Here is a 25,319-nt window from a genome sequence, read left to right as displayed (position 1 = left end):
TCAATCATCTTTTTTCAGATATTATTTCATTTTCACAACTGCAGCATCACTTTGCTCACCCCCTGTTCTCCCAACTCCTTCTCTTTGGCATCTTAGAATTGGATGTTTTGCAATGGAGATGTTATTTTTTCCAGAATTTCCTCTCTGCTCCATCAACTGACAAACGCATAATATTAATCCAGGCTTCCTCTCCTACCTGTTTTTTAGTCCACGACCTGAAAGCACCATTGAGAATCTTTGCTCCCTGAAGGAGATGAGCAGGAGGTTGTTGTCCAGCTTTATGCAAACCTAAGCAAAGAAAAAAACCAATGTCATTCAACCACTGACAGCTACAGTTGTTTACAGAAAGCATTTAATTTGAAAATTGTAACTGGAAAAGCTGAAGTTAACTCTTTGAGAGTTGATCCCACAAATGAATCCCTACTAGAATGTGATGGCAATAAGCAGTGCTTTTACTGTGTCCCAGATCCAGCTGAGCCTTCCCACCCTGTGCTCCTGTCAGTTATGGCTACTGAAATTCAGGGGAACTGTCCCCAGATCCCAAAGCTGAGCCATCAGGGCAAGCAAGGAAATGCAGTTTTACCTTTGAATTTCTCTAGCAGATGCTTCCCCATGTACCAACAGGCTGTTTCAAAGTTGGGGAACTGGGTCAGACTGACGATTTTCAATCGCCTTTCTACTTCATAGGCCCTGCAAGACAAAGCCACAGGAAACTGAGCACGGCAGAGCGTGATGTGTCACAGAAGTGCCAGGGTCACTTTGCAGTGGGTTCCATCTCTGTTCTGCTGCCACATAGACTGGCTTCAGGACAAAAGCAAAACATGACAGCACTGGTAAAATACTGAGATACAGATATATGATGGTTTTATTGCATTATTTTCCCAGAATCAGTAAACAACTAATTGCATTGTCTTACACTGGGCAAAGAGCCCAGCCGAGCAGGTGGGGGCTGATCCAGCTGCGAGTGGCAGGTGCCAGGGTAAAACTCCAGGCAGTGTGTGACCTGCCTTCAGGATGGGGCCACACCAATCCAGGCTCCCCAGGCACCCTCCCGTGCCTTGTCAGCGTGTGCAAGGACAGCTCAGGATCAGTCACCACCAGGGAACACGGTCAGAGGGGGCAAAGGTGGGTGCCCCAGCCAGAACTGCCCAAGAGCTACACCAGCATTACTGTCAGTGATTCATTATTACTGATCTATTAAAAAATGAGCTCTACATAACATGAGATTTTAAAGACAGATTACCTCATCTGCATTTCCACACTTAGGCTGTGTAGAAAATGTCCTGCAAAGGCCAGGCAGTCTACTGGTGTTAGAGTTGCATAAATCCAGCCTAAAAGAGAGAGAGGAGTCCTCAAGACAAGAACTCAAAGGCCATTAGCACAGACTTCAACCCCAAATGATGTCTACACTTCACTGACACCTTGCTCCACAGGTACCCACACAGCCCAGCCCCAGAACCACACACACTTTGAACAGAGCTGCCTCTGGTCCCTTCTTTGTTTTGCTACATAATGGCAGCTGCTTTCCTGTCTCCACAAAGACCTGAAACAGCCCCTGACGGGCTTTATCACAGTGTCAGAATCAGGTGTTTTCCAAACACGTCTTTTCATACAGAAATCTACTCAAGTTTGTGAATCTCTGTAAATTGCTCTGTGTTTGTTCCACCACCTGCTCCACAGATGGTCATAAGAGAAATACCTACTTTCCACTTCTTACACCCAAGGTAAAATTCAAGGGCGGAAACATTTGGTGCAAGAGTCTACTCACACACAGTGACCTGTAGTTCCTTAGTGTCACAGGGGTTAATGCCTGTGACAAGGATTTGGGGGTGTCATGGTCAGAATGCATGGTCAAATTCACTCCATGTAAATAATCTGTGAGATGTCAGAAAGCACCAATGCCATGGTGGATACAGAAAGAGAACTCATGAGTTACTACAACCCAGCTAGGCCACAAGGGGAACAAGTTTAACTTTTCTCCCTACAAGTTTAACTTTAAAAAGGCTGCTAAAATGTTAACAGAAAGCAGTAAAAGTTCTGATTTGTTTTGTTTGTAAGTACATGAAATAATATCTCTACTGAGAATTAGACTCTGTACTTTGTCAGAGAGAGTTGTCAAATCCTACCCCTCTGGCATTTAGGATGTGCTACTCTAAAGGATGAGGAAAGCCCTCCTCCCCCAGCTGCTCACCTGATGGGATGAAGAGTGTCTGGCCTTGTTTAACAGTGCATTTGTAACATTTATCTACTTGGTCTGCAAAAAACATCTCACTGTGATTTGCTGCTGACTGCCAGCGTTCATAGAGAGAAATATTTGCAGAGGCTGGTTTGATGAGATAAAAGATCTTTTCTCCCTGAATTAGAAATATAAAATTAGCAATGAGCAGCCAAATCAAACAACACTGCACTGGCGTACACACACACACACACACACACACACAGTTATCTAAATATACAAGTATGTGTATTTTGGCGGTATTCAAATAAAATTAATTAGTCAGCTTTTTACAGAAGGGCTGAAATAATTAAATCACACCTGACTACATCTGCTCAGATTTGCAGGAGTGATGGTACAAAAGGTTTACAGTGCCAGGTTCCATCACACTGCAAAAATAGGACCTGCTATCTTTAAAGCCTAGGGTGATATATGTGCAGAAGGCACTAAACAAATATTAAAATCCTAATAGAGAGAAAAACACAGAGGACTTCCATGCTCCAAGTGCTTTTTCACTCAGGAGACCCTGGCACCTCGGGGAGGGCACTCAGAGCAGTTAAGGCTCAGATGCAACAGGACAATGACGAAAAAACCTGAGAACTGAATTTTGGAGAGAATTCGACAATGGCCTGATGGCCTCTGTGGATAAAATTGAGTTTGTTACCAGCCACACCTGAAAGCCAGGCTCCCTCACCTTCAGCACGTGGTACCAGGCAGAAGCCCCCCCAGAGTCTATGTGGAAGTCAGTGTAGCTGTCCTTCACACAGATCAGGCAGTACTTGGTCACTTTGGGTTTAGCCAGCAGAGCATCGTCAGGCCAGTAGTTTTCCACCCAGGACAGCTTCTTAACGATATCAGGAGGCTCTACAAAGCTGGACATCCTTACAGACAGAGTGGAGAACAGACAGGCAGCTTTTAAAACAGAGCACCAGGACCCTGGTACAGCAAGAAGCAAGTGTGACAAAACCTGCATGGTAAACTGGAGCAGCTCCTCTTGTGGCAGTGGAACTGCTCATCATTCAGAAAATTAGGGAAAACTGTTTACAGACAGAGATTTAATGTTTTTTAAGTGTGATGACTTAACAACAATCCTTTGCCTTCTTTCAGCAGTATCATCCATGATCAAATATGTGATGGTTGTAGTTTTCCAGCCCCCGCTACACAGGCTCAGGGACCAACACTGCTGTGATCACAGTCACCTTCCCAGCCCCCTCCAGAACAGAAAGTGAAATGTGTGCACTTGGACAGAACTCCCCTGGTAAACCGGAAAAATTAGCAAGTCAAGCTTAATATTAATAATCCAAATAACAACAACATTAATGCTTGTCAATAAGTAACTCTTGATCTGATGCTGAAAATCAGCAATCTTATTTAGATGGAGTAAATTAAATCAAAAGCTGACAAGAAGGAAAAACTCTAACTTGGGTTGATAATGTGAATATATTTAAAATATAAGATATATAATACATATTTCTATAATTTATATGAATGAACCTATTTATGTACATTAAGAACATACTCTTACTGGATATGTATCTAAATTTATACAAAATATTACCTTCATTCACACTGAACATATGTTCCGATTTATTTATTTATGTCATTTGTATATTATGTTTTTTTCAAATACATAACATATACTATAATCACAGCTAAGACAATGCAGTGGCATGACAACCAGATATTAAATGTTTCATCCTAGAACGTGCTAAATTTTTGATTCAAATAGTCCAAAATTTGGGCTGATAGTGCAGGAGGTAAAGATTCACTGCTAGGCACTCTAAAATACCATGTCAGTAAAAGTACCTGCACTTCAAGCCAATATTAAATGCTCCCACATGTCATTGTGCTCAGTGTCAAGCCCTAATGACAATAACTCCATTTCCATGGCAGGGAAGATGGAGCTGTACATTCAATTAAACTGTCACTGTCTATGCTAAGAAATAAAATATTTGCTATTTATGTCTCGATTAGAGGAGTATGAACGACAGCTGCAGCAGTCCTTCAGGAAAAAAGACATCCCATTATTTGGGGAGAATGGCAGTAAGCTGAAAAAATCTCTGCTGAGAATCCCGGTGGTCTCAAACCTGCAGTGAGCAGAGCTGCTCTCTGCAGTGATGGGGGTGAGCCACTAAATCCCAGCCTGGGAAAAATGAGCTTGTCATTATCCACCAGGCTTCTTTTCCAGCCTTCGTGCTGAAGCAGAATGCTCCCAAAACCAACCATTCTTTGTTTTTCTGCTGACATTCATTATCATCTGTGTAGTGTGTTTGTGTGTAAAAGGATCTTTTCCTCTTCCCGGTGCTTCCCTTCTGGAAGCACCAGCTACCCCAAAGGATCCAGGGCCTGTGAAAACAACCTGCACAGCTTTTGGGGTTGAGAATCTCAGAGATGCCCCCGCTCACTGCTGGAAGGAAAGCACTGCTCAGTTATGGCAGCACAGCTACAGAGAGCACCAGGCAGTGCCCTCAGCATTGGCATCAGCTAATCATGGAATCACTGGCTGCTTTGGGCTGGAAGGGACCTTAAAGACCAGCTCATTTCCACCTTGTCCTGGGCAGGGACACCTCCCACTGTCCCAGGTGCTCCAAGCCCCAGTGTCCAGCCTGGCCTTGGGCACTGCCAGGGATCCGGGGCAGCCCCAGCTGCTCTGGGCACCCTGTGCCAGCGCCTGCCCACCCGCACAGGGAGGAATTTCTTCCCAATATCTGATCCCTCTGATCTGCACCATCACCTCCAGTACCACCCTGACCCTGAGCTGCTGTCAGACAGATCACAGGTTAGCTGGAAAAAGCACTGAAAGCGTAACTAGAACACATGCTGTAGGATTACAGAATTGTAACAAAATTCCAAAGTTATTCTCCTCAAAGGACACCCAGCGACATGTTACCCTACACCTAAAGTCAGAGCAACCAGAAGCTGCTAAACAACTTTCCTTAAGGAGGAAAAGCACTGGGGAAGGCAGAGGCTGAACCCAGCCACATATCCCAGACACAATGTGAGATTCAGTAATTTAAAATTATAATTTATATATATAATTCTATGTGAGCAATATTAATATAATTCAAAAATAAACACATAGGGTAGTATAGTATACAGCTATGTTATTATATAGAAATATGTTATGTACAAAATAATAGATTAAATAAAAATTATAAATCAAAATAAATCTGTAGTAATTACTGTGCAGCAGGCTGGACCCTTACCTGGTGTCAGAGAACTCCAGGTTTGTGACATTTAAGACCCTTTTCCTGTTTGTGCTGTAGTAATAATCCACAAATTCCTTGAGCTTCATCTTGCAATCTTTCTGCTTGGTGACATCAGTGACATCAACGCTCCGCTCCGGCCCTGCACGTGAATTCAGTGGAGAGGACAGGTTGATGGACAGCCTGCCTTGCCCCCTTTTCTATGCTTGGGGGTGAGTTAACCTGTCCAGAAACATCTCAGTCTTCTGAGTTTCTGACCTTTTCAGCCCTTGGAACCTCCCTGTTGCTTTTGTATGTACCCGCACAGACACACGTGCACGAAAGACCTGCATATACATAAATACCTATCACATGGTGCTTTTGCAGTCCTGAACCTGGGAAAACCATTCCTTGATGCTACTTTGGCTGTTACTGCTTATGCAGAGCTGTGGAGAGCAGTGCAGGCTGGCTCAGCCTCACTGCCAAGCTGCCACACAAAACAAGAATGACTTAATTGCTAACTACAGCCTCCCACTACCTCAAAAGCTGCACTGAGACCAGCACAGCTCACAGCACAGACAATATTTTAGAATACATTTTACAATTCTCCATACAACTAATTATTTCCATAAAGCAGCTGAGCTCCAGGCACTGCAATGCCAGGTACTCACCAACATAGTTCTCGACGTCGCTGACGTAGAAGGTGGGGGCAGGCACAGCCAGGCCCAGCCCATCCTTCTTGGGGACCAGGATGGGCTCAGCAAAGCCCTTCTCTTCCAAATACTCTGCTGTCAGCTGGCTGCCTGGCACTTTCACCACTATGTCTTCAGCACTGCAAAAGCAAACACAGATTCAGCGGTGAGGAGCTCCACACCGAGTTTGGAATGTTTTGCATTTCACTGCTGAAAGGAAGACACTGTGGAAAAGGAATTATAGGCAAATCAGGTACATAAGCCAAAACCCCATTTATTGCAAAGCGGAAAGGGCACAAAAAATCATGCAATCACTCGAGCCTCATGCTCTAACTACTGGGAAGACCTAAAATACCAGCTTATGGCAAAAGACCATTTTCCTCAGCTGTAGCATCAGTCGAGCTACCAGTGATCAATGTTAAAGAATTAATGTTAAATGTTTCACTCTAAAGAAGATGAGGTTAAAAATGTTACCCAATTTCAAATAAATGGTCCTAGAAATGCTTCACGCAAATAATTTTAAAGCAGTTGAATAATGTGCTCAGGAAGTATTCTGCAGATCATTTTGAAGTGGCAGGGACACTTTCCACTGTCCCAGGCTGCTCCAAGCCCTGTCCAGCCTGGCCTTGGACACTTCCAGGCATCCAAGAGCAGCCACAGCTGCTCTGGGCACCCTGTGACAGGGCCTCTTCCCCCACAGAGAATAATCAATTTAATTGTTTTCACTGCTACTCTTGCTACTCCAGTACTATTTTGGTATTAAATATTTTAGAACAGAATTACATGAATAATATTTTTTGCCTTTTTGCTCAGTGTTCCTTTTGACCTGAGACCCTCCCAAGCACTCACTGGGGGTTGTCATTCCCTGCCTCATGCTGGGGGTCACCAGTGATGCTCCTGGTGTGACCCCCTGTCCCCTCCAGCAGCCTCCAGGTGCTGGGGTCTGGTCTGTCCCATCTGCACATCCCATTCATTTGCTTTGTGGGAGAAAATTCCTCCACAAGACTTTGTGTCTGAGTCCTGGATCTTGCAGGCATTTCTTTGTTCTACAGACCTTCCTGTCTCAGGAGATTTCATTTGGCAGCAGGATTTTCTTATGCATACATTAATGAGTAACAAAGAGAAAAAATGGGGGGCTGTATTATTTATAACAATGTTGGAGTGACTCAGAGATACTGTTTGTGTGACTGCAGTCTCAGAGGCCACCCGAGGTTACTGAAATCAGCCTGCCTGGGCCATAAATCTTTCTGAAAATGAGCTGTGTAACCTGTCAAATTGCAAATTACAAAAAAAAAAAGTACAAACAGCAAAGATAAAAAACCTTGCAGGCCCCAATGGAAATAGCCAGGCAAGTAAAAATACTGGATCCTGAGCTCAGCAAAACACATCTGTATAAGCTGCAAAATACTTTACAGGACTGTTTTCAGTTTTTTCTTTAAGCAGCCTGAGACTAGTACTTAAATAAAGTGTGAAATTTAATTCTCCATAAAAAGGAAGAAGTTCTGTGTTTACTTTGCCAGTCTCCAAGGATTCTTCTAAAAAAATTAGTTATTAATAATTAAGGATTTATTTGGCTACAGCCTACATTAAAGAGCTTAAAGAAAATGATCACTTTTGCAAATGGCTGTGGAGCAGCCTAATAACATGTGGGACATGTCACCTAACAATTGGCACCATTCATTGCCCCAGTGAGAGAGCTTTTGTCACCCAGCGACTGAGTGTGTCATTGTTCTGTCCAAGATGGGGACAGACTTCAGCAAAGTCGTTAGAATTTTAAGAACTGGAGACTTCTGTGCAATAAATGGGTTAGATTCTTATGCAAGTGGATGTTCTAGGGGCCAAACACACTCTGGTTCAGCCTGGGGAAGAGAAGGCTCTAGGGAGATCCCAAACCGACCCTTAGTGCCTAAAGGGGGCTTATAAAGAACAGCAAGAGTGAGTTTCTCCAGAGGCAGATAGTGATAGGACAAGAGAGAAGAGTTTTAAACTAGGAGAGATTTAGATTGGATGTTTGGAAGGAATTGCTCCCTGTGAGGGTGGGCAGGCCCTGGCACAGGGTGCCCAGAGCAGCCCCTGGATCCCTGGCAGTGCCCGAGGCCAGGCTGGACAGGGCTGGGAGCAGCCTGGGACAGTGGGAGGTGTCCCTGCCATGGCAGGGGTGGCACTGGATGGGCTTTAAGGTCCCTTCCCACCCAAACTGTTCTCCGATTCCATCATCCTTGCCTTCCCAAATCCCAGCATCTATGGAAATCCACAGGCACTGGGCTCAGCTGAGAGGAGATCTGAATACAGCTGCACAAATGTGAAAAAGGGAAGAGCCTGGGACATCTACAATCAAACAGCACTGATTTAATCACCAATACTCTTCAATGCTTCCAGCACAGACCATCCCCAGCCTCCCAGGACCCCAGCACCGCCCCTGTACCCCGTCCACAGCGAAACCCACCTGGGAAATGTCCGACTCCGCAGCTCTTTTATAAACACTTGGCTCCCGTTCTGCACGGGCTTCACCTCCGTTGTCTGGCCGGTATCATGCTTATGCCAATTTCTTTTCTTTTTCACTGAAAAAGAATGAATTGGACAGCTATGTTAAGTTGAAGGTAATTATTAAGACATAGGCAGAAAGGATGAATCTTCATTTAATTTCTCTCATGAGCAGAGTGGAGGGAACCCCTGCCATGCTGCCCTGCAGATTTTAATATTGCTCTCAGTGCCCCATTAGACAATCGTGGTGCAGCTGAAGATCCATTACAGAGTGAGCAGCGAGCATTTTGGAGCAGAGGGCAGCATTTGGGTAATTGCTGAGCTGCAGTGCCTGCAGCCTCACACAAGCACTGGCTCTGGACACCCTGGGCTGTCATACTGCCCCTCATCCTCACCAGGAAACTCCCTGAAAGCCCCTCGGCCCAACCTGCAGGATGGATGTGCGGGAGTTACCATTCTGTGGGATTACTGCATTCGTCAGGAATTACCTCAGAATAAAGCTCTGTCCAGTAGTGCTGCATTTGACACCAAGTCTGATGAGATTTTAGTGTGCCCTGCACACAGCATGGACAGGGAAGGAAAAGGAAAAGGAAAAGGAAAAGGAAAAGGAAAAGGAAAAGGAAAAGGAAAAGGAAAAGGAAAAGGAAAAGGAAAAGGAAAAGGAAAAGGAAAAGGAAAAGGAAAAGGAAAAGGAAAAGGAAAAGGAAAATTTACTAGTTGCTAGAAGTGCAGGGAAGGGAATTTATTATGGCTCAGAGCTGCAGCTGATTGAGGCCCCTTGAGGGATGGACACACAGGACAGTCCACCAGGGATAAAGGGCCAGCAGGAATGAGCACACATGAGCCAGTCAGGTTTCAGTGTGGTTCTGCCCTGCCTCTGACAGCCAGATAACACAAAGCAAGAAAAACGCTCCTGCTTTTTCCCTGAGTCAGCACTACCTCCCTCAGCTGTTCCTGCTTCCACAGTGAGTGCAGAGAAACTCACTTTGGTAAGAAACCAGGTTTTTCCTCATTTGTATCATTTAAAGCCTCTGTTAAGAGAAGTTTCATATGTCACATAATTTTATTTTCCACCATTGTTTTACATCATGAAACTCAGTATTTCACCCCAAGCCCAGACCTCTTATCAAAACAGTGAGGGAAGGCAGCAGACTCCTCACGGATGGCACCCACTCCTCACTCTTTGCACACACACAGATCCATACACTTTTCCATTAAGAAAGGAATCTGGAGGCTAGAGATACAATACATGAAATTTGGAAAGAGCAAATTTTGCTTTCCCAACCACAGCCCTGGAACAACTCAAGGAAAGACATCTCCCAGGGAGTCCATCCCAGGTTTTGCACAAAGCATGTTGGGTTTATTAGTTCCATGCAGGCTCCAGCCTAGCTGGAGATATTCATTAAAGCAGCTAGTTCTTTATCTTAATGACTCTCAGGCTTAGTGTATTAATTCAATGCTCCTGGTAACAAAGGAAACAAGCCTGGCTTGAATGCCAAACCTTCCTCCTCTCCCTCCCTTCCCAACCTCCGCCTCCTCCCCCTCTCAGCGCATCCGAATCCACACCACGAGTGTGCTGATTGCACTCTGAGTACAAGTCCCAGGGAAAGAGGTGTCACTTGCCACGGGAAAATTAAAGAGCTTAAGCACGTTCCTTTATTACACACCAGATAGCACAGAGCGTCGGGAAACCAAGGTGACGGATCAGGGCTGAATGAACAAATCCACTGCAACGCTCCCACAACCTCTGGGGAGCTCTTTGCCTCGGCACCAAGAGCTGGCAGGCGCCCAACTTTCCCGTGAACCTCCCCATGCAGCTCTGCCACCCAGCTCTGCCATCCACCTCTCCCCATCGACTTCTACCCATCCACCTCTCCCATGCAGCTCTGCCACCCAGCTCTGCCAACCACCGCTTCCCATCCACCTCTCCCCATCCACCTCTCCCCATCCAGCTCTCCCCATCCAGCTCTCCCCATCCACCTCTCCCCATCCAGCTCTCCCCATCCACCTCTCCCCATCCAGCTCTCCCCACCCAGCTCTCCCCATCCACCTCTCCCCATCCAGCTCTCCCCATCCACCTCTCCCCATCCAGCTCTCCCCATCCACCTCTCCCCATCCACCTCTCCCCATCCAGCTCTCCCATCCAGCTCTCCCCATCCAGCTCTCCCATCCAGCTCTCCCCATCCAGCCCTCCTGCAGAGGCAGCCTGGATTCTCTCCTCAGAGCATTCCCCGGGAGGGGCTGTCTCCTGGACAGCAGCTGGAGTCCATTACCCTGCATCAAACACTTGACCCTTGGCCATTTTCAGCCACACTTGCTATATTTTATCTTTGCCATGAACACCACAGTAAAGACTAAAGGCTCATTCTCACGTGCAACAGATCCCAGCTTGGGCCAGAAAGGCTACTTTTTTGTCATTTATCACAGATTTCTTTTTCTGCAGATCTTTCTGATCTAGATTTAACCTTGGAAGTCCAACATTGGAAAAGGGGAATAAATTTTTACAAAAACTGTATCTCAAAATGAGTAATTCATAGGAATACATACATTATTTCAAAGCTATTTGTGTAGAAGGGATCATCAATTTGAATTCTTGGGAAGAATGAAAGGGTGGTCAAGCCTAGGACAGGGCTGCCCAGGGAGGGGTGGAGTCCCCATCCCTGGAAGTGCTCAAGGAACTGCTGGACATGGCTCTCAGTGCTCTGGTCTTAACAAGCTGGTGATCAGTCACAGGTTGGACTAAGTGATCTTGGAGTTTTTTCCAGCCTAAATGACTGTTTGACTTTAAAGCCCATCCATCTTGTTCTAGCCATGACCAGGGTGCTTCCCTGGAGCAGGGATACCCAGGAGCGCCCTGTGAGCTCTCTACTGATCAACACCCAAGGCTGTAAGTACTTAAAGCCAGCCACAGCCTTTGGCTCACTTGCAGCTCTGTAACTCCACTGATTCCAAAGGATTTCTCCCTATTTTCACTGTGGCAAATGAGGCAGCAATCAAACCCAGCATTTCAGATTGTGCTATGAAAATGAGCCAAGCCTGCCCAAATGAAGTCCTTACATTTTCTTGAAATGATGTCAGAAAATGCTGGATGAATATGGATGATTTTTCCCAAAAAGAAGTCCCCACACATTTCATTAGGCAGGAATGGCTTGAAATGCCACGTGACAGGAAGCAATCTTCTGAGAGCAGCCACTGGCCACAGTGGTAATGTGGAAAAATGTAAGGAGAGGCAAATGATTTTTAAATTTGACATCTGGAAAACATATCTGGTAGAAGGCAAGCTCCAGAAATACATGTATATTTTTAAATCTAGACAAGTTGCATAACAGACAATTGGTGTCTGTGTTTCCCTTTGCTAATCTCACAATAATTAAATCCTACCATGAACTACTGGTGCTGGAACAACTCCTACTCCTTTACAGAGCTGATAGTGCTGGATAACGGGTCTGAACAGATTCTGGAGCCATTAATAAGCAAAGGAAGCGATCTCCCAGCAGTGCCCAAGGCCTGCAGCATGATATCCTCCATGCAAATTCCAGCAGATGGAATTCACCAGCCAAGCCGCTCCCTCCTTCACTTCCTCCAGCTTCTAACTCCCCTGGCCTGGTGTACCCTGCAAGGATGGGCGAGAGTAGAACAGCCTCCTTTTTCCACAGAATCCACGACTCTACACATCAGCAGGGAAAATTACCATGCAGCTTGTGACCTTGTCACCAAAACTCAAGGTAAGGATAGCAAAGATTTCTATTTAAATAAAATTCTTGCACTTCACTTCTTTGACGATTGGTGTTGCATGTCATTAAACTGCCTATGCTGTATTCAAAGAGAGAAAAGGAAGTGTCCTTGCTGTCCTACAAAATGGATGCTGGTCTGTATTCCCACCATGCTGCATCCCCAGAGGGAAGAGGGTCAAGGGACACCTTCTGAGACCCCAGCTGCAGAGCTGCCCCAGATCTGCAGGCTGCAACATCAGAAGGATGTGGAGCTGCTGGAGAGATCCAGAGGAGGCTCTGGAGCTGCTCCAGGGCTGGAGCCCCTCAGCTCTGGAGCCAGGCTGGGAGAGCTGGGGGTGCTCACCTGGAGAGGAGAAGCTCCAGAGAGAGCTCAGAGCCCCTGGCAGGGCCTGAAGGGGCTCCAGGAGAGCTGGAGAGGGACTGGGGACAAGGGATGGAGGGACAGGAGCCAGGGAATGGCTCCCACTGCCAGAGGGCAGGGATGGATGAGAGATTGGGAATGAGGAACTGTTCCCTGGCAGGGTGGGCAGGCCCTGGCACAGGTGCCCAGAGCAGCTGGGGCTGCCCCGGGATCCCTGGCAGTGCCCAAGGCCAGGCTGGACATCGGGGTTGGAGCAGTCTGGGACAGTGGGAGGTGTCTGAGCCCATGGCAGGGGCTGGAACTCTGCTCCAGCAGCACTTTCTGCTGGGTTGAATTCTCTGGGACACATCAGTGGATTTTTATTTGGATAAAAAAAACTGGATAGACAGAAACCTTTTAAAAAGCATCAGAATGTTGTTGTCAATTCAACTCTCCTCATAATAACTGGTATATTAAACTTGCAATCTTTTTATCAAAACTGCCATGTCTTGAATTCCAGGATGACGCACCCTAGTTTTTATAGAACTGATATTCAATTCCTGATTATAGGCTTTTGCTGCTTCTGACTGGGTTTTTCCCCTTGCCCTGAAAAGTAGGTGCCTTTCATAATTTATATTTTTTTTTAAAAAGTGAAAGAAATCAAAGTATCAGACCCATCTCAATGTTATGCACTGACAGACTCAGAGGGTGGAGATCCTGTGCTGCCTCTTCCCTCCTGGGTTAGGAACAGTCTGGGAGTGCCTGCAATCACCCCCCCTCCAATCCCAAATCATTCATTTCAAAATGATTTGTGGTTATTTGTGTAACCAGGAAAACAAAACACTAGAAAGGTTGATCCTTTCAAACCACAACATTTTGTAGGGGCATCCTGATTTTGTTAAGTCCTTCAGAACCAGCCCCCCAACGGGGATTTTGCCAGCTTCTCAGTTGGACCCTCTGGGAGACAGGAGCAGCTGCAGGTCATTCAGGTTTCCAGTTCACATTTGATTTTTAAAAAATCCCAGTGGAAATACAATTCTATTTTTTGCCCACAAAACAAACACTTCAGATTCCACCCCATTCCCACTAGAAATTTCTTAAACTTTAACAATTAAGGCAATACAGAAATAATTGCTTGGGTTAATAATTCTGAATTTTAACACAACAGGAGTCACTTTCCAGTCATCCCTTATTTCACACTAAATAAAAGGTCATCAGGATTCCCTCAGCTCCAGCAGATGAGCACAGTGCTCCTCCTCTGCAGGATGCCCTCAGGTTGCAGAGCAGCAGGATCCTCCCTGGCACTGTTGCTTATTTGTAATACAAGCAAAGCATTTCATCTTTCACAGGGATTGGTTTCTTTTCTTTTTTTTTTCTCCATTGTATAATAGAAAGAATTTGTGAATTAATCTGACCAAAGCAAACACATCCCACGATTCCTTCCCAGACAAAACACCCACTGAGATCAACTGTCACTTTTGCTCAGGAGAATCCTTTTCCTATGAAAGAAATGCAAGAATTGGCACCCTCAGTGTATCCTACAATTTTGACTGACACTGAAATTGCTGCAATTCTATATCCAGGCCAAGCACAACAAACTGCTTCTTACTCTTCTCATCTGTAGACAGAAAACTCCATGTAGGTTCCAAAACTCCCTGTATTAGCACTTAGCTGCCTCCATAGGGTTTTTCTAGCCCACATTACTGAGTGTGGGCACAGTTCAACCAAGGAAGGACACTCAGTTTTTTTGTGGGGCTGGGGACTGCAGTTTTCCAGGTAAGTGCCTGCATGAGCTCACACACATGCCTAAGGCTGCAGCAAAAGCTCCGCAATCCAGTCTGCAGCTTCCTCCCACTAACATCTTTCCTCACCTTCTGGTTTGGATTCCAATATTTATGGCACATGATACCGAGGCCTGCCTTTTGTAATGACCAAAACAAAAAGCTCCTGTTGTTCAAACATCCCCACCCTGCTGCATGTCAGGGACTGGCTGCACAGGGGTACTTACAGGTCGACTTTCCGTGGGTTTTCTCACAATTTGGACAATGATAGATGTCAATGTCTGGTGCCTCTTCTTCTTCCACACCAACACAGCTGGAACACAAGAAGGTAAATCTGACATTAGCCCGATTATGCTCAAGCATAGCATTAATGAATACAGCCCCATGTGTTTGCCATGCAGCTGCACTGACAAGCAGCACCCTGTACAGCTTTGGGGCCCTGTACACTGGTACAGACTGGCTTCTTGTAGCCTACATTCCTGAGGGCTTCCAAAAGCTGCCAGCCAGAAGCCCACCCAGTAGCCCACTGTGGAACTCCATGAAAATGTGGCAGAGAGACCCACAGATTGTTTTTCCCAAGGAGACTATTTTGCACCTACACAGAGTTCTCCCAGTACCATCCCACATAAAGCCGATTAACAAAACACACCTTCACAAAATATGTGTGGGCAGCTGTGAAGTACCAGAGGGACCTTGGCAAGGGATACCATGTGCACAACTTCCATAGGTCCCACCTCTGCTGCAGTGTAGGAAGATGAGGAGGTGGAGCAGACACCCAGCTCAGCAGCCCTGGCTGTGCCAGGATGCCACCGAGGTGGGTTTGGAGGGGACACACCAGCAGCAGCCCTGGGCACGCCCATGGACAATCCCGTGGGAGCACAGGCTGGGGAGGAGCCAGGCACACAGCTAAGCATTGAAGCACCCAAGACAAGAAGCTGCTGCACAGTGCAAGTGCCAAGCAGCCAGCCAAAGAACCCAGGTGCAGCACGGCACTGTCCTGGCCACGGAGCAAGGGCAATGGGGACTCTGCTCCTGCTGCCTGTGTCAGGAGCAGCCCAGGCTGCAAGGCACCACACAGGGAAAAGGGTTCAGTGGGGTGCTGTGGGATCCATCCCTGGTGCCTTGGCTCCATGGGGGCTTAGCTAGGCAAGATCACCCACCAGAGGCATCAGAGGCACCTTAAGCTCCAGCACGAGGAAGGCTGGATCACACCGTGCCGAGAGCTCTCCTGGGCTTTTTCTACTCCATCTCCTGAAATGCCTCCCCAGTGCTCTGCAGGGAGCAGGGAACAGCTGCCAGTGCTCTGAATCAGCAGAGAGCACCTCTCAGTGCTCCTCAGCTCACAGAGAACAACAGCACTGCTTTTCTGCCAAGGAAAAGGCATGGGCAGGGGTCACACAGTGACACCTCCATGCACAAGGCCACATTCTGTCTCCTGGCATTCCCCAGCAGGGCTGAGCACTGACGAGAGCAGGAATTCAGAGTTTATGGTTCCTGTGTCTGCACGGAGGAAGCAGAGCAGAGGATGGCTGCTCCATCCCAAAGGCCAGGCAGCAGAGTGACCCAGTTCCACCAAGCACCTCCCAGAACCTCTCAGATCATCCTCACTTCGTTCAAGCTCTGTAAGACACCAGCGTGTCCAAAAATCGTTCAGCAATGGGAGAAATTCATACAGGGTGGACACACCAGCAGCACCTGGTGCTGGTCCAGAAGCAGGAAAGCCATGACCTGGGTGCTGATAAAGGAGGACAACACACAATCCTGTGCCCACCCCTCCCATGAGAGTCCCTGGACCCACTCCCTGAGGGCTCTGGGTGTCCTTGGCAGAGTGTACAGGTGTCCAAGAGCCAACACAAGCGCACCTGGGGCAGGGGAGCAGCTGCCAATGCACTGTGAGCCCCCATTGCCAAGGTGGTTTGGAACCCCCCGCTGACCCCGAGGCCCACGGTGGCGCACGCCACCATCGCAAACCACAGACACACCTGCTGCTGGAGAACAGCAGCAACAAAGCCAAGGCTGCAACCACTCTGGGAAAGGCCAAACTAGCTAAGATACAGCAACACATCCTTTTTATCACCATTGTAACTGTTGTGTCAAAATAAGATCCTGCCAGAAACCTTGGTAGGTATGGTGCCCCTGTTGCAACTGTCAATGTGGGAGCCAGCTCCCTTCAAAACAAAGAGCCCAGGGTGACAGAAGCTCTGCAACTAAAGCCAGAGACACTCTCATCTTTGTGAAGCCAGACTGGGAGCAGAAACCATTATTTTGGAATTTTTTTCATTAAACAGTTACTTGAAAAAATACAAAATTATTGTGTGTCCCTGGGGAGCCAGCACAGAAAACTGAAGTTTGCCAACAGGAAAAATCACCATCAAAACTATCCAGTCCTCGGAATCCTGTACGTATATAGAGGAAAATATCAGATTGGTAGAAAATACCAGAAAAAATAGTAGAAAAATACCAGATTAATCAGTAGAAAAATTAAACAAACCTTGGTAGATTAGGGCTAGCGTAAGAGAATGTAGAGGATTCCTCTACCCACAAAGCTGTGTCAGCTGCTTATGCCACTGGATTCAGCTGGCTAAGCTCAGTAAAGGTATGGATTAGGCTCTCTACAAGAGTTTGAAAACACTATATTTAGCTAAAGTAAGGAGATGAGATCCTTGGCACGGCATGGGAGGAGGTTTGAGCAGCTGTGGCACAGGGCAATGGCTGCAGTGTGGTGGGAGCCATTGTTCTGAGAGAGTCAAACATCTGAGAGAACAATGCAGAGAAGTAAAAATAACTGAACTCAAACTCCAGCGGGCCCCTGCAAGACACAGTCAACTTTTCCGACTACAGCATGGCTTTGGAATAAGGTTTGGCCACTTACAGCTGCTCACAGGGAGAAGCTGCTGCCCTCTCTGTGTGGGAAACTGGGAACTGTCCAAGGGATCTCCCAGCTGAACTGCCTCGGGAGATCAGGAACCAAAACACCAACCCACTCCAGGCTGTGCTGCTCCTCTCACCCAGCAGAGCTGGGCTCTCCAGGCACTGCCACCAGCAGAGCTGTTGGTGGCTTCCACATGGATACAGGCACAGGAAACCAAACTCCCACCAAAAGGTAAAGCCAGACTGCCAGACAGCCCCAAGCAACCATTCCTGCCAGCAGAGGAACAAGGTTTTCCTTGCTGGTTTCCTTGTTTCCTTGCTGCCTGTGCTGGGTTTACAGAGCAAGATTTGGGTAGCAGGGGGCCGTGACTGACGCTTGGGTTGGTCTGTGCATTTCCACCTGGGAATAAAAAGCAGAAGGGGTCTGCCAGCTGTGGTAGAAGCAGAGCCCGGTTCTGAAGCATCTCCTACCCAATTTACTGTTTTTTCTCAGGGTGGCTAATCACCAATAATCTAGAATCAAAGCATTTCTCCAGCTGAAGAAAACCAAGTCACCTACAGTGACTGAGCAGCGTTCTCCCCCTCAGCCCCTGAAGTGCAGCACAAATGGCACTCTGTGCTTTGCAGCCATTGCTTTTTCCCATGAGAACACTCGCTTTGGTCCCTCCAGATTTTTTTCTCAGCCCCATTTGCTCAAGAGAAACATCAAAAGACTCAAACCAAGCATTTGAAAATTTTCAGATGGGTCTAAAGGCAGCTGGTATGGGATCACAGCCAGTGCTTGATCACAGGTGATGTCCCTGGGATCTGGGCAGTGTGTTTGGGATCCAGGCAGTGTGTTTGGGATCCAGGCAGTGTGTTTGGGATCCGGGCAGTGTGTTTGGGATCTGGGCAGTGTGCTGGGATCCAGGCAGTGTGCTGGGATCCGGGCAGTGTGCTGGGATCCAGGCAGTGTGTTTGGGATCCAGGCAGTGTGTTTGGGATCCAGGCAGTGTGCTGGGATCCAGGCAGTGTGCTGGGATCTGGGCAGTGTGCTGGGATCCAGGCAGTGTGCTGGGATCCGGGCAGTGTGCTGGGATCTGGGCAGTGTGTTTGGGATCCAGGCAGTGTGTTTGGGATCCAGGCAGTGTGTTTGGGATCCGGGCAGTGTGCTCAGGATCCAGGCAGTGTGTTCGGGATCCAGGCAGTGTGCTGGGATCCGGGCAGTGTGTTTGGGATCCAGGCAGTGTGTTTGGGATCTGGGCAGTGTGCTGGGATCAGGCAGTGTGCTGGGATCCAGGCAGTGTGTTTGGGATCCAGGCAGTGTGTTTGGGATCTGGGCAGTGTGCTGGGATCAGGCAGTGTGCTCAGGATCCAGGCAGTGTGCTGGGTCAGGATCCAGGCAGTGTGTTTGGGATCCGGGCAGTGTGCTGGGATCAGGCAGTGTGTTTGGGATCCAGGCAGTGTGTTTGGGATCTGGGCAGTGTGCTGGGATCAGGCAGTGTGCTGGGATCCAGGCAGTGTGTTTGGGATCCGGGCAGTGTGCTGGGATCCAGGCAGTGTGCTTGGGATCCAGGCAGTGTGCTGGGATCCAGGCAGTGTGTTTGGGATCCAGGCAGTGTGCTGGGATCCGGGCAGTGTGTTTGGGATCCAGGCAGTGTGTTTGGGATCCAGGCAGTGTGTTTGGGATCCAGGCAGTGTGCTGGGATCAGGCAGTGTGTTTGGGATCCAGGCAGTGTGCTGGGATCAGGCAGTGTGCTGGGATCCAGGCAGTGTGCTGGGATCCAGGCAGTGTGCTGGGATCAGGCAGTGTGTTTGGGATCCAGGCAGTGTGTTTGGGATCCAGGCAGTGTGTTTGGGATCCAGGCAGTGTGCTGGGATCCAGGCAGTGTGCTGGGATCCAGGCAGTGTGCTGGGATCCAGGCAGTGTGTTTGGGATCCAGGCAGTGTGTTTGGGATCCAGGCAGTGTGCTGGGATCCGGGCAGTGTGCTCGGGATCCAGGCAGTGTGTTTGGGATCCAGGCAGTGTGCTGGGATCCGGGCAGTGTGTTTGGGATCCAGGCAGTGTGCTGGGATCCGGGCAGTGTGTTTGGGATCCAGGCAGTGTGTTTGGGATCCAGGCAGTGTGCTCAGGATCCAGGCAGTGTGCTCAGGAGCAGGCTCCCACAGTGTCAGTGTAGAACCTGGGTGCATTACCATTATCAGGGAAGAACTGAGAAAAGCTCTTAGTAGCACTGTTGAGTTAGAAGGAAAAAAATTTTGCTTGGTGAAGGACAGAATCACAGAGCCATAGAATTGTTTAGGTTGCAAAAGCCCTCAAAGACCTTTAAGACCAACCATTCCCCAGCACTGCCAAGGCCAGCACTGACCCACGTCCCCAGCGGCCACATCCACAGGGCTGTTAAATCCCTCCAGGGATGGGGACTCCAGCACTGCCCTGGGCAGTGTGCCAGGGCTGGATAATACTTTTGTAAGAGAAAACCCTTCCCAGACACCCCACAAAGCCCCTCACTTGCTGTGCCATGGCCACTGATGCCTGAGGGACTGCAGCTCTGCCAGCAGGAACTGGGGATGCACCTGCTGTGCAGGGCAGGGATGCTGGAGCAGCAGCCACCACCACCTCTCACAGCTCAAAAAGCCTTTCTGCCCAAACACAGCAAACATGGCCTAAGAGATTAATTGTCCTGCATCCAGGAATCTTGTTGGAACAATTTCAACCAACCTAATGGTTGATTTTTAAATGGTCGTTAAGTGATTTAACTCATGTTGAGGGAGTGTAAAACTAATTTGATAATGAGATAAAAGGGAAATATTATTAAAAATGTATTTAAATTTCACCAAAACTGTTGTAGGGAAAAAAATAATAATGACAAGTAAAGGCTTTGATATTGCAGCTGTTTAAGCTGATATCTCACCCACGTTACACAGACTTAAAGGAGAATTAGCACATTAGAAGCTTTTGCAGTCAGAGGCTACAAATTACATTTTTATTAGAAACTCTGCCCTTTGCCACTTTAAAATGAAATTGCTTCTGTGTTCGCAGTGAAGAGAGGTTCAAGTTTCAATATTCTGATAAAGTTAACAATGATTTTTTTATTATGCAGGCAACACTAATAAAAGGTGAGTAAACTAAACTGGTTTTATAGCATGAATGTTTCTGGCAACCTTGGGCTGTCATCTGCAGGGAGGTGACATTTTAAGTAGCTTCAGGAGAGAAATTAACCCACATAGTGTGTGTTCTATCAAAACCATGTCACCTCCATTATCAACCAGAAGACAGTATAGAAAAATATGAAAAATAAAATAAACAAGAAAAAGACTCTTAGATGGGGAATAAAATCAACTCTAGGAAAATAGAAATAGAGCTGAAGAAAAAAAATCAGCTAACATCCCTTCCCTTCCCTTCCCTTCCCTTCCTTCCCTTCCCTTCCCTTCCCTTCCCTTCCCTTCCCTTCCCTTCCCTTCCCTTCCCTTCCTTCCCTTCCCTTCCCTTCCCTTCCCTTCCCTTCCCTTCCCTTCCCTTCCCTTCCCTTCCCTTCCCTTCCCTTCCCTTCCTTCCCTTCCCTCCCAGCACTGCTCCACCCCAGCTCATGAGGACAAACCATCACAGGTCTATGAAGCTCAGAAGAACTCAGAGCATTTTTACAGGTCACAATTAGTGATTACCCTGAGCTCGTCCCTATCCCTGAACGGCTGGTACTCCTGGGTGTGTCACCAGTCACAGTGCGCACAATAATGCTCCTCCTTAACAAGGTGTCATTTCGCTTCTGTAATTTGTACAGAAGACACCTGTCCAGTTCCAGGAGCCTCTACCACCTGGACAAAGCCATAGGTGCTGCAAAAAAGCAGCACTGTTCAGCAGTGGAGAGGCTCACACTTCATGTTTTGATGCCAGGCCAATGTTAAGTGTCCACCCCAGCATCCAGAAATGCGACAGCCAACACTGTGAGCACAAGAGAAGTTAATAAAAGAAGAAAAGGGGAAAGAGTGAAGCTGTTTTGAGAGCAAGGAAATGAGTTGTTCCATGAGTTCATGTCTGTTGTCCTGGTGGCTTTACAGGGTGAACTCTGACCAGAGCTCTCTCCTGTGCGCTCTCCAGTGTCTCCAGAGCAAACAAACAAGCCTTTTCCTAAGCAGAAGGATTTGTCTCATCTAATCAGTCACATGTTTTCACGAAATAGAGATTTTGGAGAGCTGAGGACTGCTGTCAGCTAGGGTTAAAGCAAAGCAGTGAGCTCAGGAGTCACTCAGGAGAACAGGGACACAAGTTGGTGTTACTCCAGCAGGAGACCCAAGACCAAGGACAGCAGGAGGAACCCAGGCACTGGTGTGGGCACAGGGCTGAGGGTGCCCTGCATGGACATCTCTAATTAAGGCCTAAATGAGAGAGAAGTCAAGCTGTACTGGACAGACAGGATTTCACATCACCTCTCATTCACTCACAGAAACACAAATGTGGAGAGAAAGGGATGGGAAAAGGGAAATGGAAAAGGGAAATGGAAAAGGGAAATGGAAAAGGGAAAAGACCTCCTCTTGCAAACTGAACAGCATCTGTGCAGTCCCTGCAAGGAGCCCAGCAGCTTCAGCAACACCTGAATGCAGGCACAGGGACAATCCTCACTGCTTATCAGATTGCTTGAACTGCTTTTCATCCCAGGAAATGAGCTCATCTTTTTGACTCAGTTTCCCCCTGCAGGCAGCAGCACCACCAGCACCTGCAGCACGGCCCCGAGGCTGCTGTTGTAGAATGGACAAACACTCATGCGGTGCTTTGAAAATGCCCAGCTCTGTGCAAGAGCTGAGCTGTGCTGCCCACACAAAGAGCTTTCAGAGGCTTCATAAAACCATGGAATATCCTCAGCTCAAAGGAGCCACAAGGATCATGGAGTCCAGCCCTGGCCCTGCCCAGAGCCCCAACAACCCCACCCTGGGCATCCCTGGCAGTGCTGCCCAAAGGCTCCTGGAGCTCTGGCAGCCTCGGGGCCGTGCCCATTCCCTGGGGAGTCTGGGCAGTGCCAGCACCTCTGGGGGAAGAACCTTTCCCTGAGATCCACCGTAACCCTCCCTGACACAGCTCCAGCTGTTCCCTCGAGTCACCAGGGACTCAGAGCCTCCAAATAAGTAAGGAGATATTTGTGAGGGTTGCAGGGGCCTCTGCAAGTCTGCACTGCTCTAAGGGCTCTTAGGCTGGTGCATAACTCTCACTGCCATCACTTGAATTCCATCAGTGAAACATTGTTCAGGATGACCAAGGTTTTTAAGGAGCCAGTGGAACCATCCATCTCCTGTGTGTGTTGAAATCAACAGCTACGAAGACAATCTGACAATGCTCCTTCAAACCAAGCAGTTCTGACATGAGCATGAGATGAAACGACAGCAGCAGAGGTGTGCATCCACCACAACATTCCAGATCCACCAAGACAACTGGGATGTCTTCCTTCCACCCTTATTTCTGGGCCTTGGTGAACCACTATGGTTATTTCTGGGGCTGACAAGATGAGGTGTGGTCTTGAATCAGAAACTGAGACCAAAACAAAACCAAAGTCCACTCGCAAGACAGGAGCCTTGGACTGAGGGCTCCTCAAGGGAAGCTGTGTCCCAGCTGGAGAGATGCCCAGGGCAGCAGGGCACTGTCCTTTCCAAAGCACATCTGCTGCAGGCCCCTGAGCCACATACACAAAGGTACAGCTGGTGACTCTGAGCTTTGCCTTGCTATAAATAATAAGGTTTCATTTCCTTCACAGAGCTTTTGATTTGTTTCCTTTGGGAGACTCACGGGTTATAATGGCATTAATTCCTATTTGCCAACCTTGTCCTTATAAATGAGGATCTTCATTAAAGGAATGTTAAGCGATGAGCACTATAATTAGGACAGATTTAAAATGCAGTGTGCCTAAATCAGAGACTACCTAAGATGTTATCTTTTTTATTAAGATATAATTTGAAGGAGAATTACTGCTTAGTTTAGAATGAATTACATTTTCCAACAACCTCTTCTCACTGAGGGAATATACAGAGCAAGGAAAAACACCCTGCTTCAGAAGTGAAGCCCACTCTCCTGATCCCTACTGCTGGCAGATGACTCTCCCATGTAACACACTTGGCTGAAAAGTGCTAGATGAGACTCTTTTCCCTCTAATTATTTTAAGTCAACTCAAAATTCTATTCAATCTTGCTGTCATATAATTTAAAATAATTAAAGACTTAGAGACTGACCCCAACAATCAATCACACAATTCCAGCTGACTGCAGTGCCTGTCATCTCAATGACCTCAGAGGCAACGCCTTGAAGAGGTGAACACCTTCACCACTGACTGGGGACAATGTCTCATGCCCTTTTTGCACAGTAACATATCTCCTGCCCTATCCCCTGGCAGTGCCATGTGAAAGACCTGAGCTGGGCACAGGACATCTGTGGTGCCACTACTGTGCCAAGGTGCTGCTGCTGCTGCAAACTGGGCTCAGCCTGTTCAGCAGAGAAGCTGCTCAGCCCTGTGTGATTACAGCTGCCCTGATGTTTGTTCTCCTTCTCAGCACTGGGTTTCCCAAAAGCAGATGGGAAATAAGCCAAGAGGGAGGGAAACAGAGAAAGAGAGTGGTAAAAAGCAGGAATAAAACAAAACTGAAGGAAAAAATTGCCAAGCCCAAATTAAAGGTCCCAAATTCTTGACCCAAAAGGTCAAGAAGTCCATTAAACAAACAGAACAAAAATATCTCTCCTCTCAAAATCATTCTCTTAGGTTTCATTTTTTCCTTGTGTAACTTCACTGAAAGAAGTGGCACTGGTCCACAAAGAAAATCTGGCCACATCCAAAACTTTTTCCAGGCTGGGTGGCCATACTGCTGCTGCAGGGAGCAAGAAGGGCTCATCCCAGCTGGGAGCAGGGGAGGTGACAAAGCAGACACCACCACTGTGCAGGCCCTCCAGAGCACCCCAGGGCATCCCAGCCCGGCCCCTGAGGGTGCTGCAGGAGCTCCTGCCCCAGGGGCTGAGCCAACAGGCTGCAGGTGTGAAAAGTGAACTGGTCTGCACATGTCACTGCTGCTTTCTTCCTCTCTCCCACTCCTTTCACCAGTCACCTTCTGTTCTCTGTGTATGGTTTCTCTTTCATCTTCAACTGACATGCAGGTGTCAGCCAGAACCACAGAGGCAGCAGAGCTGCAACACCCATCCCACTCGGCGTGACACCATCCACACAGCTCTGCTCTGCTGCCACACAGCTTCAAACAGATGCACCTGAGCAGACACACTGCACTCTACAGAATTCAGAAACAAAGCCAGTGAGCAGGCAGCACATATTCCAGCTCCCCCTGCACAGCCACAGCCAGGTGCAGTGTAGGGACCCTTCCCCACAGCTCATCCCCCCAGCCTGTGGCACTCAGCCCCGTGACCAACACAGCAGCCCCTCCACCCATGACCCACACAGGACTCTCGGCCCAGCAGAATGACAGAATCACAGAATCATTTACATTGGCAAAAGAATCTGAAGGACATGGAGTCCAACTGCTCCCCAGCATTGCCAATGCCACCACTAATCAATGTCCCCAAACCCTTTCTGCTCCATCCTAAGGGAAGCAGCAGCTCCACACCCTGATGGAGTCCATAGCACTGGGGGTTGTTGTCAGTTTGCTCCATGGACCAGCCTGACACTCACCTTACAAGCTCCATCTCCTCAGACCTGTCATCCCCACAGGACACCCCTGACCAGAGCCTCTGTCAGCAGAATAACCTCTCACATGGAGCTTCCCCATGGCTGAGATCTACACACAAATGGGGTGGACACCAAGGTTATGCTGCTGAGGTCACTGAGAGCTTTACAGAGCAAAGGGCACTTGCAAGAGGAGTCCTGCCCTGGGGCTCTGCCTAGGTGCAAACGCTGTGCCAGGTTTGTGGCCATACACCACAAAGTGGACTCATGCAGAAAATTGCCCTTTACCCTTCCTCCCTCCGGCTCCCAGCTCATCCCAGTCTGCACAGGCAACTCTCCAGACCCCTAAAAACCTCCTTTTCTATCTCCAAACATACTGCAAAACTTCT

The 25,319-nt window shown here is 47.9% G+C and overlaps 1 protein-coding gene across 2 annotated transcripts in view; it reads right to left on the bottom strand.

Moving 5' to 3' along the window:
• PHF2 (PHD finger protein 2) overlaps positions 1-25,319 on the bottom strand; it is a 55,458-nt gene that overhangs the window by 15,679 nt on the left and 14,460 nt on the right. For both annotated transcript variants that reach the window (XM_030956704.1, XM_030956705.1), the window contains exons 2-10: positions 14,659-14,744; positions 8,539-8,653; positions 6,072-6,232; positions 5,422-5,563; positions 2,910-3,096; positions 2,192-2,354; positions 1,244-1,331; positions 584-690; positions 197-288 (exon numbers count right to left, since the gene is read on the bottom strand). In XM_030956704.1, coding sequence (XP_030812564.1) covers positions 197-288; positions 584-690; positions 1,244-1,331; positions 2,192-2,354; positions 2,910-3,096; positions 5,422-5,563; positions 6,072-6,232; positions 8,539-8,653; positions 14,659-14,744 — 1,141 coding nt within the window. The remainder of the gene's footprint in view (positions 1-196; positions 289-583; positions 691-1,243; positions 1,332-2,191; positions 2,355-2,909; positions 3,097-5,421; positions 5,564-6,071; positions 6,233-8,538; positions 8,654-14,658; positions 14,745-25,319) is intronic.

The sequence above is a fragment of the Camarhynchus parvulus genome, chromosome 12 (genome assembly GCF_901933205.1).
Source record: "Camarhynchus parvulus chromosome 12, STF_HiC, whole genome shotgun sequence".
In the NCBI taxonomy this organism is placed as follows: Eukaryota; Metazoa; Chordata; class Aves; order Passeriformes; family Thraupidae; genus Camarhynchus; species Camarhynchus parvulus.
Note: the sequence above shows the minus strand (reverse complement) of the source record. Positions and strands in the feature narration are given on the sequence as shown.